At 46.2% G+C, this 15,938-nt stretch overlaps 1 protein-coding gene across 4 annotated transcripts in view; it reads left to right on the top strand.

The window, feature by feature from the left end:
• Positions 1-12,681, top strand: part of DOT1L (DOT1 like histone lysine methyltransferase) — a 121,532-nt gene extending 108,851 nt beyond the window's left edge. For 2 of the 4 annotated variants that reach the window (XM_070746709.1, XM_070746700.1), the window contains 3 exons: positions 400-1,335; positions 3,312-3,949; positions 12,199-12,681. In XM_070746709.1, the coding sequence (XP_070602810.1) occupies positions 400-1,335; positions 3,312-3,910 (1,535 nt within the window). In that variant the 3' untranslated portion in view covers positions 3,911-3,949; positions 12,199-12,681. The remainder of the gene's footprint in view (positions 1-399; positions 1,336-3,311; positions 3,950-12,198) is intronic. The other 2 variants (XM_070746726.1, XM_070746718.1) reach the window with 1 other exon arrangement.
• Positions 12,682-15,938: the final 3,257 nt, after the last annotated feature.

Here is a 15,938-nt window from a genome sequence, read left to right as displayed (position 1 = left end):
TCTTCGCAGAGAGTAACAATGAAAGAACTTGCAGGCCGGTAAAAGCTGGGAACACCTGGTTAAGGTGGAAAGAAACATTTGGAGCAAATAGAAAATGGAAAAAAAAAAATCAAAGACAGGGTTTGGAATACATTCTTGGCAGAGAGTAACAATGGAAGAGCCTGCAAGGGAAGAGCTGGGAAGATTGTTAGCATCTGGTTAGGGCAAGGGGGGGGGGGAGCTACATTCAGAATATAAGACGCACCCTAATTATCAGCCTATTTTAGGGAGGAAAAAGGTGCATCTTAAACACTGAAAAATAAGGTAAATACAATCAATAAATAAATGAAATAAATTTTTTAAAAAGGGAAACACATTCTCCTGAACTGACGCCTATTTTTTCTGCCTTTACAAAACCAGGCATCAACTCCGCTGGGAGGAAGCAAGCGGCTGAAAGCATGAACAGCAGCAAGTGGAAGTCCACTTTTTCTCCAATTTCCGACATCAGTCTTTCCAAAACAGCAGACAGTCCTTTGCAAGCAGCGTCCCTGAATCAGAACACCCTCTTTGCCTTCAGACCGTCTTCTGATGACAACATGGCGGGCGACAAGGCCGGCACGCATGCGCGGAAACACATGGCTGCCCCTGACGGGCTCGGCCCAAGTACCAATGCCATGAACGGATTTGCTTACAACAGCGGGCTGTCGGCCGATGTGGGTTTACATAGCTTTACTGATGGTGCTTCATTTTCTCACAAAGCCGCTGACGTGGTGACGGCTCTGGGGGGCTCTTCGCTTGGCTTCCTCGTACAAAGGAACAAAGAGGCCGGAGTCTCCGAGATGAATCCATTCTTGGGCAAAAGGCAGCTGGAAAGCCACGGCGGTGGGAAAGGGGAAGACTTAAGCTGGCCGGGACTGAAAGGCAAAGAGGCCAACGAACTGAGAGGCTCTTCAGACAAGGCTTTGGTGCTAAACAACAAATTCGGCAAAGGACGGGAACGCGACGTGGAGTTCAAGAACGGCCACAACCTGTTCATTGCCGCCGCTGCTGCCGCGGCCGCCGCTGCTGTCCCCTCTGGTGGCCTTCTCAATGGCAAAAGCCTCTCTGCAGCCAGCTCGGGCAAGTCCTCCGGCACGGCCTCCTCTAGCCAGGCCCACCACCCTTTCTTGAACTCCTTAGCCGCCGGCACGCAGTTCCCCCTCGGCCCCATGGTAACCAACTCCTCGGTACTGCAGTCCTTATTTAACTCGATGCCAGCCGCCAGCCTAGTGCATGTATCGTCAGCTGCCACCCGCCTGACCAACTCACACACGATGGGGAACTTCTCTCCCGGGATGACAGGTGGAACAGTTGGAGGTAAGCGGAACTTTTATTGACCGAAAGGAACGTGCTGTCACAGGTGCAAGGAAGCGAGAACGACAGGATGAATTGTTCAAAGTGCTTTCTCTTTTGCTGTAGGCCAGAATCTTGCCAGACTAAAGCAGTGTTTCCCAACCTTGGCAACTTGAAGATATCTGGACTTCAACTCCCAGAATTCCCCAGCCAGCATTTGCTGGCTGGGGAATTCTGGGAGTTGAAGTCCAAATGTATTTTATTTATTTATTTATTATTTAGATTTGTATGCCGCCCCTCTCTGCAGACTCGGGGCGGCTCACAACAGAATAAAAACAATTTATAACAAATCCAAATATAATTTAAGATATTTTAAAAAAAACCCAGTTTGATTTAAAAAAACCCATTTACTAAACAAACATACATACAAACATACCATGCATAAATTGTATATGCCCGGGGGAGATGTCTCAGTTCCCCCATGCCTGACGACAAAGGTGGGTTTTAAGGAGCTTACGAAAGGCAAGGAGAGTAGGGGAAGTTCTAATCTCTGGGGGGAGCTGGTTCCAGAGAGCCGGGGCCGCCACAGAGAAGGCTCTTCCCCTGGGGCCCGCCAACTGACATTGTTTAGTTGACGGGACCCGCAGAAGGCCCACTCTGTGGGACCTAATCGGTCGCTGGGATTCGTGCGGCAGAAGGCGGTCTCGGAGATATTCTGGTCCGATGCCATGAAGGGCTTTAAAGGTCATAACCAACACTTTGAACTGTGATCGGAAATTGATCGGCAACCAATGCAGATTGCGGAGTGTTGGTGTGACATGGGCATTCGCTGGCTGGGGAATTCTGGGAATTGAAGTCCAAATATCTTCAAGTTGCCAAGGTTGGGAAACACTGGACTAAAGCACACTCCGCATAATTATCATATAAATCCTATGAAGGTTTAGGGTGAGTCTAGACCAGTGATGGCAAACCTTATTTTCCTTGGGTGCCGAAAGAGCATGCACACGTGCTATTGCACATGTGTGAGTGCCAACACCCATAATTCAATGCCTGGGAAGGGCGAAAACACCTTCCCCCATCCCCCAGAGACCCTCTGGAGGTCGGAAATGGTCTGTTTCCCAATGTCTGGTGGGCCCAGTAGGCTCGTGTTTCGCCCTCCCCAGGCTCCAAAGGCTTCTCTGGAGCTGAGGGAGGGTAAAAATGGTCCTGTAGGTAATTTGGTCCAATGCCATGTACGGCTTTATAGATCATAATCAACACTGAGTTGCAGAGTGCTCGAGAAACATGGTATCTTGGAAGGCCCATGACTGTTTGTGTGGCTGCGTTTTGCACCACCTGAAGTCTTCTAATGTTCTTCAAAGGTCTCCCCATGTAGAGAGTGTTGCAGTAGTCGAACCTTGAGGTGATAAGGGCACGAGTGACTGTGAGAAGAGACTCCCGGTACAAATAGGGCTGCAACTGGTACACCAGCGAACCTGGGTGAATGTCCCCCTCACCACAGCTGAGAGGTAGTGCTCTAATCTCAGCTGTGGATTGAGAAGGACGCCTCTGTGAGTTAGGATGAGGGTGGACTTGGAACCTTTTGCAGCACTGTATTTTAGGCTTTTCTCTAAACCAAGGCATCTTTAAGAATTTCAGGAAAGAAAACCTGCATGTATCTTGAGAAAGGGCCTAGGTGGAATGAATGGTAGCTTTTCAAACGGTTCTGATTACTTAGGGCCCGTGTGTTGATCTCCCCTGGGGGTTGTGTTGGGGTATTGAGTTCATCCCCCTTGGTGCTTCTAGAATAGGAGCAAGGAAGAGGTAAGTGTCTCTCTCTCTTCTGCTAGGGTGTGTGTGTGTGTGTATGTGTGTGTGTCTTTTTTTTTAATGCCACTGCCCATCGCCTGCTGCTGTTTTCATACTGCATTATTGCTTGCCTGCCTGCTTTTGTTTTGCTTCTCTTGCTACGAGCTGTATAAAGTCCATCTGCTGAGGGTATTTTTCTCTCCTGTTTGCAGGTATTTTTAACCATGTGGTGCCTTCTGCCTCCTCCTCTTCCTCCTCCACCCCCTCTCCCTCCACTTCCTCCTTTTCATCCTCCACTCCCTCTCTCCATTTTGGCAATGGTGCCGTTTCCAACTGTACCCTCTTGAGCTTAAATCCTCTGCAGGTCGCCGCCAGCTCCCCGTCATTCCATGTCTCCCCCAACCCAGCGCCGTGTAACGACGCCCAGCACCTCACCCGCGCTCCTCCACGCGCCACCCTCCGGACTCCTCCTCCTCCTAACGTTTCATTACCGCCACCTCCTCCCCTCCTCACTTCTAACTCCGAACCGGTCCTCCTACAGAGTTTGTCATCTCTGCCCGTTTCCGAGGCTTTCTTGCCGCAACCATCTTCCACTGCTAACTCCGCTTTGTCTATTAAACTAGCTTCTCTTCAGCACAAAACCTCCCGCCCTTCCTTCACTGTCCACCATCCGCCTTTGCCCCGCTTGGCGCTGGCCCAAGCCGCGCCTGGGATCCCACAGTCCAACCCAGCTGGCACACCTGCTATGTGGGTCACCCTTGGCATGCAGTCTCCTTACGCTTCGCATCTCCCTGGAGTTAAACCACGATAACCGGCTAGGCTTAGCTTTTAAGCACTGGTGCTCTGTAAGGTAAGGCTGGTGCGGGTTGCCTTGGGTGAGGAAAGGGGGGTCCGCAGGAGGTTGGTGCTGCGAACACGCTATGACCGATGATGATGGGGAACCTATGGCACAGGTGGCACGCGGAGCCATATCGGAAGACACATGAGGCATTGCCCTGTGTCAGTTCCAGTGTGCATGCATGCGCTGGCCAGCCGATTTTCAGCCTTGGGGAAGGCCGTTTGGCCCTCCGGAGGTTTCAGTGAAGCTTCCTGAAGCCCCAGAGTGGGAAAAACAGCCCAGCGGGCAAATTGGAAGTTGAGAAGAACAGACTTCCGGTTTGCTCGTTGTGTTGTTTTTTTTCACAGTCCCAGCCTTCATTCAGGCCTGTGCGCATGCATCGGGATGAGGGGGATTGTGCGCAGGGGCAGCACGAGGTGGGGGGGTTACACATGTGTGTGGGGGGAGGGAATGAGTGTGGGCACACACACACACTTTTGGCACGCGAACCAAAAAAGGTTTGCCATCCCTGTGCTAAGACGTATGGAATCACAAATCTCTTTTCTCCGATCTGTACTTTGCCCCTGTTCTCCTTAAGACAGAGGTCTTCAAGCTTGGCAACTTGTAGACTTCAACTCCCAGAATTCCTCAGCCAGCCATGATCCTCACTTATCATTTACCTCAGAGGTCTTCAGACTTGGCAACTTTAAGTCTTGTGGACTTCAACTCCCAGAATTCCTCAGCCAGCCATGATCCTTACTTATCATTTACCTCAGAGGTCTTCAGACTTGGCAACTTTAAGACTTGTGGACTTCAACTCCCAGAATTCCTCAGCCAGCCATGATCCTCACTTATCATTTACCTCAAAGGTCTTGGCAACTTTAAGACTTGTGGACTTCAACTCCCAGAATTCCTCAGCTAGCCATGATCCTCAATTATCATTTACCTCAGAGGTTTTCAGATTTGGCAACTTTAAGACTTGTGGACTTCAACTCCCAGAATTCCTCAGCTAGCCATGATCCTCACTTATCATTTACCTCAGAGGTCTTCAGACTTGGCAACTTTAAGACTTGTGGACTTCAACTCCCAGAATTCCTCAGCCAGCCATGATCTTCACTTATCATTTACCTCAGAGGTCTTCAGATTTGGCAACTTTAAGACTTGTGGACTTCAACTCCCAGAATTCCTCAGCTAGCCATGATCCTCACTTATCATTTACCTCAGAGGTCTTCAGACTTGGCAACTTTAAGACTTGTGGACTTCAACTCCCAGAATTCCTCAGCCAGCCATGATCTTCACTTATCATTTACCTCAGAGGTCTTCAGATTTGGCAACTTTAAGACTTGTGGACTTCAACTCCCAGAATTCCTCAGCCAGCCATGATCCTCACTTATCATTTACTTCAGAGGTCTTCAGACTTGGCAACTTTAAGACTTGTGGACTTTAACTCCCAGAATTCCTCAGCCAGCCATGATCCTCACTTATCATTTACCTCAGAGGTCTTCAGATTTGGCAGCTTTAAGATTTGTGGACTTCAACTCCCAGAATTCCTCAGCCAGCCATGATCCTCACTTATCATTTACTTCAGAGGTCTTCAGACTTGGCAGCTTTAAGATTTGTGGACTTCAACTCCCAGAATTCCTCAGCCAGCCATGATCCTCACTTATCATTTACCTCAGAGGTCTTCAGATTTGGCAGCTTTAAGATTTGTGGACTTCAACTCCCAGAATTCCTCAGCCAGCCATGATCCTCACTTATCATTTACCTCAGAGGTCTTCAGATTTGGCAGCTTTAAGATTTGTGGACTTCAACTCCCAGAATTCCTCAGCCAGCCATGATCCTCACTTATCATTTACCTCAGAGGTCTTCAGATTTGGCAACTTTAAGATTTGTGGACTTTAACTCCCAGAATTCTGGGAGTTGAAGTCCACAAGTTTTAAAGTTTCGAAGTTTGGGGACCCCTGCCTTAAGGAAGCTCAACATCCGAGTGCATTTTTTTTTCTTTAACAAACAAAAACTCCTCGCCTGCCAACGTTTTGTTGGGAAAGTTCACTAACAACGAGTGACAAAACCCCCTTTCTGCAAGAGACCTTGCAGTGCTGCTGCCAATCAAATATGAACCTTGGGGATCGTCCCTAACTAAGTAGTGAGCACCAGGGTTTTGCAGAGAGAAACCCACCTCACCATTACCCCCCTGAGATAAGGATCGGTGGGCCTCCCCAGGATGCAGGACTCACTCAGATTTGCAGTGTTAAGCAAAAAGAAAAAAAAAGAACAATATAAAATACAGTAAAAAACATTCTTAAACCCTTAATAGTAAAACATTTACAGTGTTCCCTCGATTTTCGCGGGGGATGCGTTCCGAGACCGCCCGCGAAAGTCGAATTTCCACGAAGTAGAGATGCGGAAGTAAATAGCCTATTTTTGGCTATGGACAGTATCACAAGCCTTCCCTTCACACTTTAAACCCCTAAATTACAATTTCCCATTCCCTTAGCAACCATTTAGATTATTACTCACCATGTTTATTTATTAAAGTTTATTAAAAAAAATATTTATTAAAGGCGAACGAAAGTTTGGTGATGACATATGACGTCATCGGGCGGGAAAAAACGTGGTATGGGGGGAAAAACAGCGAAGTATTTTTTAAATTAATATTTTTGAAAAACCGTGGTATAGACCAGTGTTTTTCAACCAGTGTGCCGCGGCACACTAGTGTGCCGTGAGACACAGACAGGTGTGCCGCGAAGCTCAGAGAGAGAAAGAAAACGAGAGAGAGAGAGAAAGAAAGCGAGAGAGAGAAAGAGAGCAAGAGGGAGAGAAAGCAAGCAAGCAAGAGAGAGAAAAAGAAAACAAGAGAGAGAAAGCAAGAGAAAGAAAGAAAGAGATAGAGAGAGAAAGAAAGCAAGAGAGAAAAAGAAAGAGAACGAGAGAGAGAGAAAGAAAGAAAGCAAGAGAGAGAACAAGAGAGAAAGAAAGCAAGAGAGAGCAAGAGAAAGAAAGAGAGAGAGAAAGAGAGGGAGGGAAGGTGGGAGAGAGAAAGACAGAGGGAGGGAGGGAGAGAGAAAGAGAGCAAAAAAGAGGAAAGAAGGAAGAAAGAAAGAGGGACGGAGAGAGAGAGAGAGAAAAAAGAGGGAGGGAGAGAAAGAGGGAGGGAGAGAGAAATAGAGCGAAAGGGAGGAAGAGAGAGAGAGGATTTTTTTGTCCAAACTTTTTTTAGCGCCCCCCCCCCCAATGTGCCCCATGGTTTTGTAAATGTAAAAAATGTGCCACGGCTCAAAAAAGGTTGAAAACCACTGGTATAGACTTTTCACGAAGTTCGAACCTGCGAAAATCGAGGGAACACTGTATATCCATTCAGCCCGAGCAAGAGGGAATCGCTCACCGGCTCCAGGCCTGCCAGCAAAGCTATGATTTCAGGGTCTTTCAGAAGGCCAGGAGGGTGGAGATCATGCAGATCTCGGGCGGGGCGGAGGGGGGGATTGATTCCATAGAGCCAGAGCCACCACAGAGAAGGCCCTCCCAAGCAGCCCTGCCAGCCGACATTGTCTAGTACAGTGATGGCAAACCTTTTTTTCCTCGGGTGCCGAAAGTGCGTGCGAACACACTACCATACATGTGCGAATGCCCACACCCATAATTCAATGCCTGTGGAGGGCAAAAACAGCTTCCCCTCCCACAGGCCTTCTGGAAGCCGTAAATGGCCTGTTTCCCAACTTCTCGTGAGCCCAGTAGGCTCGTGTTTTGCCCTCCCCAGGAGCTGGCAGAGGGTAAAAATGCCCTCTCCCATCTCCCCATAGGCTCCCTGGAAGCCAGAACTGCCCTCCCAAAGCCTTTGTGTGAGCCAAAAATCAGCCGTCCAGAACACACATGCATGTTGGAGCTGAGCTAGGGCCCTGGCTTGCGTGCCAGCAGATATGGCTCCTCGTGCCACCTGTGGCACCCGTGCCATAGGTCCGCCAACACTGGTCTAGCCAAAGGGACCTTGAGAAGACAAACTCTGTGGGACCTAACCAGCCTCTGGGAGATACACGACAGAATAATACATAATCTGGTCCTAAGCCATGTAGGGCTTTAAAGGTGATAACCAACACCTTGAATTTTGTCCGGAGACTGATCAGGAGCCAATACGGGCAATGCAAAGATGGGCTACAAGAATGGTGGAAGGTCTTAAGCATAAAACGTATCAGGAAAGACTTAATGAACTCAATCTGTAGAGTCTGGAGGACAGAAGGAAAAGGGGGGACATGATCGAAACATTTAAATACGTTAAAGGGTTAAATAAGGTCCAGGAGGGAAGTGTTTTTAATAGGAAAGTGAACACAAGAACAAGGGGACACAATCTGAAGTTAGTTGGGGGAATGATCAAAGGCAACATGAGAAAATATTATTTTACTGAAAGAGTAGTAGATCCTTGGAACAAACTTCCAGTAGACGTGGTTGGTAAATCCACAGTAACTGAATTTAAACATGCCTGGGATAAACATATATCCATTGTAAGATAAAATACAGGAAATAGTATAAGGGTAGACTAGATGGACCATGAGGTCTTTTTCTGCCATCAGACCTCTATGTTTCTATGTTTCTACAGCTCATGGAGTGTTGGAATAATGTGGGTGTACCTAGGTACACTCACAACAGCTCCTGCGGCTGCGTTTTGGACCAGTTGTAGTCTCTGGACACTTTATTTATTTATTTATTCATTCACTCATTCGATTTTTTATGCCACCCTTCTCGTTAGACTCAGGGCGGTTTATAACATGTTAGCAATAGCACTTTTCAAGGGTAGCCCTATGCAGACCCGTTTTCTGATGTTTTCTGATGCTTAATTGATAATTTAGGCAAATTGGGGCCAGGACTACAACAACCCAAAATAGGGGGAAAAAATACACTGTGTTAGGGCAGACAGTATACCCTAATTCTTCATTGAGGTTTTGGACTGTCGAGGGAAAGGATGTGGTTGAGAGGTTTCTCCAGTGCCAGGAAAAGGATGGGAGTGTGTGAAAATGAAGATAAGGACTGAGGCTGCCCAAAGGAAAAGAGAGATAAAAGCAGACAGGCAGCCAAGAATAAGGAAATAAGAGGCTTTCAACAGGGAGGAAAAAGGGGCATCTGGTTGGTGGCAGCTGTGCCCTTTGCCCAGATCTGCTTTGGTTACCAGTTGTGCCCATTCCTGGACTGGGAGACCTTCTTTCCATCACTCATGCCTTGGCTGTCTTGTGGGTAGGTTATTCCCATGCACTTTACATTGGGCTGCCCTTGAAGACTACATAGAAGCTTTGGTTGGTCCAGAAAGTAACAATGTGAGCTGCTATGGGCAGGTCTTATTACATCCATATATCTCCGATTACCACTAAATTCCCTAAAGTTGGGAACAACTGGCACATATGTGCAAGGGGAACCTTTATGCCAAGGTTCCAGATAACATCTAAATTAAATCAAAGTCCAAGTCAAAATGTTCCTCAAAGTTCCAATTTATTGCCGGAGTCATCCTGGCAACCACACTGGGAAGCCTGAATCTGGGTTTCCCACCCAGTTGAACGTTCACATCCCTTGTCCCCAACCCACAGACTTGTCACGTTGCCCATTCAGATTGTGCCAGCGTGGCAAGTGCTTCCTCCACTTCCGCCCAGGTGGGTGGGCATAGGATGGCCTTGAACCCCTCGAAAGAATGCTTTTTGGCTGCATCTGTTCCCTCATGAAAATCACCCCTCCCAAGTTCCCATAAACTCCCTGCCTTCTATAGATTGTGTGGCCAGCCGTTAATTTATCCCCAACTTCTGCACCGACTTGACACTTTACCTATTTTACCAGTAAATTGGAGAACAGTTCTGGTGCCGGTTATTACCTATAAAGGCTTACATGGCACAGGGCCTAGTTGTGTAGGACAGTGTTTTTCAACCAGTGTGCCGCAGCACACTAGTGTGCCGTGAGACACAGTCAGGTGTGCCGCGAAGCTCAGAGAGAGAAAGAAAACGAGAGAGAGAGAAAGAAAGCGAGAGAGAGAAAGAGAGCAAGAGGGAGAGAAAGCAAGCAAGCAAGAGAGAGAAAAAGAAAACAAGAGAGAGAAAGCCAGAGAGAGAAAGAAAGCAAGAGATAGAGAGAGAAAGAAAGCAAGAGAGAGAAAAAGAAAGAGAACGAGAGAGAGAGAAAGAAAGAAAGAGAGAGAACAAGAGAAAGAAAGCAAGAGAGAGAGCAAGAGAAAGAAAGAGAGAGAGAAAGAGAGGGAGGGAGGGAAGGTGGGAGAGAGAAAGAGAGGGAGGGAGAGAGAAAGAGCAAAAAAGAGGAAAGAAGGAAGAAAGAAAGAGGGATGGAGAGAGAGAGAAAAAAAAGAGGGAGGGAGAGAAAGAGGGAGGGAGAGAGAAATAGAGCGAAAGGGAGGAAGAGAGAGAGAGGATTTTTTGTCCAAACTTTTTTTAGGGGCCCCCCCCCCCCCCCCAATGTGCCCCATGGTTTTGTAAATGTAAAAAATGTGCCACGGCTCAAAAAAGGTTGAAAACCACTGGTGTAGGACAGTGTTTCCCAACCTTGGCAACTTGAAGATATCTGGACTTCAACTCCCAGAATTCCCCTGCCAGCATTCGCTGGCTGGGGAATTCTGGGAGTTGAAGTCCAGATATCTTCAAGTTGCCAAGGTTGGGAAACACTGGTGTAGGGGACCAAGCATTTGGAATAGGGCGAAACTCAGTATTCTGTGAACTGTTGTTCAGAGCACAGGGAGTTAGACGTAGGCTTGTAAAAAAAATTGATTCATTGGACGAGCCACCCAGAGTTATGGCAGGTAAGAGAGGCGGCCTTAGAAATCTCCTCCTCAGTCCTTCCCACATGAATTCTCCTCCTCCTTTATAATCCAGGATCAGACACACTCAGAGCCTCATGGGTTAAATAGTGTCATGTAGTACAGGAGTCTCCAGCCTTGGCAACTTTACGACTTGTAGACTTCAACTCCCAGAATTCCTCAGCCAGCACATGCTACTCAACCTGCCCTCACCTCCCCGAGGTTCAAACTGAATAACCCTCTGTCTGAAGTAGTGTAGGGGTTCCTGCCTAAGCAGGTGGTTGGACTAGAAGACCTCCAAGGTCCCTTCCAACTCTATTATTATTGTCAGTACAACACAGCAAACGAGATCACCATACTGGATTTTCTATTTCATCACCAGTCAGGCGCTTCCCAAGCACCTAGCGCTGCATGATATAGTGGCGAATTATATGCGCCTATCCCAGTAAAGCAGCTTTTTGCAATTGACAGATGGAGATTTTGTCAATTCCGATGGTTTTCAAATGTCCGGTGAGATCCTTTGGCACTGCGCCCAGCGTGCTAAGTACCACTGGGACCACTTTTGCTGGCTTATTATTATTGTTGTTGTTGTAATAATAATAATAATAATAATAATAATAATAATAATAATAATAATTATTATTATTATGCCACTTCATTAGATAGGAACCAACGAGCTTTATCTGGCATGTTTTGTAAATTCCAATACAAATCTTATTTGGCACAGATCAGGAATTCTTTGAGGGTTATACAGCTTGTTGGAGGTAGACCGGTAGCATTTTTTGTTACAAGCATTGTTAAATCACCGGAAGCAGGAAGCCATCATAAATTCGCTCTTCATTCCCATCAACCCTCTGCATGCCCATGGTGGAGTGCCAAAACTGTAGAAAGTTCTAATTCCTGCTTGCTTGCTTGCTGAGAACTTTACTTTAGGCCTGTTGCTTAACAGTCTGGTAAGAGATACTTAATGTTAAAGAGAGAGAGAGAGAGAGATAAAGTTTCATTGTTGACCTTGTTTAAAATGCCAACCTAAAGCTGAATTTTGTCCTTTCCTTCCTTCCTTCCTTCCTTCCTTCCTTCCCTTCCCTTCCCTTTCCTCCCCTCCCCTCCCCCCTTCCCTTCCTTCCTTCCTTCCCTTCCTTTCCTTCCTTCCTTTCCTTCCTTCCCTTCCTTCCTTCCCTTCCCTCCCCTCCCTTCCCTTCCCTTCCTTCCTTCCCTTCCTTCCTTCCTTTCCTTCCTTCCTTCCTTCCCTTCCTTCCCTTCCCTCCCTTCCTCCCTTCCCTTCCCTTCCTTCCCTTCCCTTCCCTTCCTTCCCTTCCTTCCTTTCCTTCCTTTCCTTCCTTCCTTCCCTTCCTTCCTTCCCTTCCTTCCCTTCCTTCCCTTCCTTCCTTCCCTTCCCTTCCATCCTTCCTTTCCTTCCTTCCTTCCTTCTTTCCTTCCTTCCTTCCTTTCCTTCCGTCCGTCCGTCCGTCCTTCCTTCCTTCCTTCCCTTCCTCTTTTGCAGGTAACTAGGACTTCTACCTCAACCTGATGTGACCTATGCAAGGACAAATGGACCAACTTCTCTCAGCTCCCACTGAAGGTGCTCGCCTCTATGGCTTAAGGATTTTCCCACCGCCCCCACTTCTCTTTTACTACTGGACTCAAGCCTAAGTCATAAACGTAAAACCAGAGGGAAAAAAAATGCTACTGTGAATCTTAAGTTAAAATATATATTCAGACTGCAGAAGAAAACGCTTAGAAACAGCTTCCAGTTTGTACTGTTGATAGATTAGATATTTATATATTTTTTAAATGTTTAAGACACACGCACTGTCCTCCCCCCCCCCCCACACCCTTGACAAAAAAATTTTTGGTTCCACCTGAAGTTGTAGAACTGAAGGGGGAAAAAAACACAAAAAAAGAGAGGAAGGGAACATTTTAACAACAGAACCACCGTTTTCTCTGAAATAAAAAAACCCGGCACGTCAGCAGAGACGGAAGGGAGCTTCTCTTGGTGCTATTGACATCTGACGAACTCTGCCTCTCCAGTTCTGAACCCGTGGTGCTTTTTTTAATTTCATTTTTTATTTGGCCTGGTGGAGACGATCGACCTGAAGTTTTGTGGTATCTGCATCTCACCTGGCTTCTTTTGTTTCTCCTGCTCCCTTGGGGCCGGCTCGTTTTTTATATTGAAATCGAGAAAACATTGGAATGAGGGAGAAAGGATGGAGGGGGTGGAATAGCTCTTTTGAAAACTTTATTTTTTAATGATTCTGACAGTGGTGTAATTTATAATGCAAGCCTTGGTCAGCTGTCTTTCCCTCCCTCCCTCCCCGACTTCCTTCTTTTAGCCTCTCCTGTTGTGGGATTCAGCTGTGGCGCTCACCTTGGGCTTCCCGCCAGCGTTCAGACATGCAGCGGTTGTGGGGAAGGGGGGGGAGTACTCTGCCTTAATTGTGTGAAAAAGCCAAAGGGTTGCATTAAATAAAGAAATAAAAAAAATATCGAGGGGGCTGAGTCGCTGGCGGAAAGGAATAGGATTGTCTATAAAATATAGGCGGTTATTTAAAATGATCCTTGCCGTTCCGGGCGGTTGGTTTACTTTGGCCAATCAAGAATCAAGTGGTTGACTTGTCAAAGTCTCATAGTTTGCCATGCAGGGCTGACTCTGTGAAGCTGTGAGTAGACTAGCCTCTGCCTTTGTTTTCCAGATTGGGGTGGGTGGGATGGGTCTTGGGCGAAAGCCTTCCAGGATCATTAGATAACCAACCTCCATCATCAATCCCAGGTGGCTAGCGATCAAGGATGATGTGATTTGCCATCATGTAGCACAGGAGCTTCCAACTTTGGCAACTTGTGGACTTCAACTCCCAGAATTCGTAAAGTTGCCAAGGTTGGAGGCCCCTTGATCTGGAGGGCCGTGGGTTCTTGGTTGGTAATTAGGAAGCCTTCCTTCCTTCCTTCCTTCCTTCCTTCCTTCCTTCCTTCCCCTCCCTCTCTCCCTCCCTCCCTCCCTCTGTGTTTAGAGGGATTTGGGGTTGCATCTTCTGGGATTCATATTGTTTTGAAATTTGATTTGTAAGAATTCGCAAATTGGAAGATCATCCAACCAGCTAATTTGCCTTTTGCCCTTTACACCTTGGAAATACCTAGTGAGTTCATTATGTATTTGTAGATCCCTAGGAACTGATCTAAGAGCCAGATAGGGAAAGAATATTCCTACCTAGCTTTATCTTCTGCATACCCCCTCCCTTGTTCAGAGGGAGCTGTCTACATTTTATAAAGGCGTAAGTCCTTTGATGTTGGTCTGACTGTTTCTCTGTCAAACTTGAGAAGTCAAAGCAGCTGATGAATCTTGTGTCAAGAACGGGCTGCCCTCAGGTTCGTCTGTTGAGTTGATTTGTTTGAAATACAGTGTGTTTTTTTTTTAATTTAGCAAGACTTTAATACTTGATTGTGAAGCAGCTTTGGGTTTTGTTTTCATTTTGTTTTATCGAATGGAACAGGCGCTGGTTTTGATAGACGGCATTTGCTTTTAAGGAAGCTTTTAATATTATTTACTTTTCACGTTCAAGGATAACAACCACAACACTCAAAAGTTTAAATTGTTTTGTTATCACGCTGAGTATATTTTTTAAGAAAAGAAGAAGAAGAAATCAAATCTGTGATTTGGGAGTTATCACTTTACAGAGGAAAATATAAGGCACACAGTTTGGGAAAAGCAACAAATATTTTATAGAAAATGACGGTGACTCCTCGTTTATTTTTGTATCAGTCTGTTCATAGTAAAATAGGAAGAGGGATATAAAGTCTGGTTTAATTTTTTCAAGCATGTATAAAGCAAGTGTGAAAGGAAAGGGAAACTTTGGCGTAAACCTTTGAACAGAAAGGAGCAAGAATCGTGAGTAGAAATACAAGTGATATGAAGAACAAGGTAAAAAAACACATCAGTGTTCCCATTCAATGAGAATCAATTCAGTTGATCATATTAATAAACCCTAATGTCTTTTTTTCAGACAGCTTTAGAAAATACACGCATGCAGGCTTATAAGCTCTGGGCAACTCTACAGCAGTGTTTCCCAACCTTGGCAACTTGAAGCTCTTTGGACTTCAACTCCCAGAATTCTCCAGCCAGCATTCGCTGGCTGGGGAGTTCTGGGAATTGAAGTCCAGATATCTTCAAGCTACCAAGGTTGGGAAACACTGCTCTACAGGATAATTCCATTTTTTAAATTTTGTTATTTTTGCCTTTTTAGTTCCACAGTGCATACATATCCTTCTGGCTGTTTTAGGCTACAGCTTCTCTTAATCTCAGCAAGCCTCACCAAAGTTCAGGAGTGAAGTGAGAACAGGTGAAGGACAACAGGCAGGGTGAGAAAAATGCTGACCTCTTTTCTGATGATATTGGAAAACATCCTAGGTTTTGCTTAACTTCTGCCTTTCTTCCCTTTGAGCCGAAAGAGGAGGGAATAAAGAGAGAAAGGAAATTGCCAACTGGTGTTTTTACACCAACTGCATAGCTGCAGCTTTGGAGACACTTTGCAACCTGGAACAAGCACCACAAAACAATTCTTTAATAATAGGATGGTTATTTTTCCTAGCTTGCCACAAGGATAGGAAGGAGATTGTAGAAACGGAAGACGATTAGGAAATGTTAACCTAGATTTTAAGGCACAGGAATGTGGAGTTTGCTACCTTCCAGTGTTTCTCAATTCCAGCAGCGTATAACTTTAAGACGTACAGACTTTAAGGCTTGCTGGGGGGATTCTGGGATTTGAAGTCCATACGTCTTTAAAGTCGTTGAGTTTGAGAAATATTGCACATGTTCTGGCCCCGGTATGGAGGAGAGGAAGGGACTTTTCATTCTGGATGCAGTCATTATAACTTGAAACATATACAGTAGTACCTCTAGACACGAGTTTAATTCGTTCCAGAAGGGAGCTTGTATGTCGAACAACTCGTATTTGGAACAAATGGCTTTAGACTTTGTTTTTCCCCTCTGAGATAACCAGAAGCAAGGATTCTTGCGCCACCTAGTGGACGCTCGGCTCGTATCCCGAATTTGAGCTCGGGTCTGGAACAGAAATTTCTCTCCCCCCGTGGCTCGTAACTTGGAATACTCGCATGTGGAGCAGCTCGTATCTAGAGGTACTACTGTATAGCATAGTCACCTGCAGTCTTTTAAAATCACCTTTCTTGGGTTCTTTCTCTCTGTTGTGGTTGCAAGGGCAAGTTCCCGCGTGTGGCTTTTTATCCGCTTGC

The sequence above is a fragment of the Erythrolamprus reginae genome, chromosome 1, assembly GCF_031021105.1.
Source record: "Erythrolamprus reginae isolate rEryReg1 chromosome 1, rEryReg1.hap1, whole genome shotgun sequence".
Classification (NCBI taxonomy): Eukaryota; Metazoa; Chordata; class Lepidosauria; order Squamata; family Dipsadidae; genus Erythrolamprus; species Erythrolamprus reginae.
Note: the sequence above shows the minus strand (reverse complement) of the source record. Positions and strands in the feature narration are given on the sequence as shown.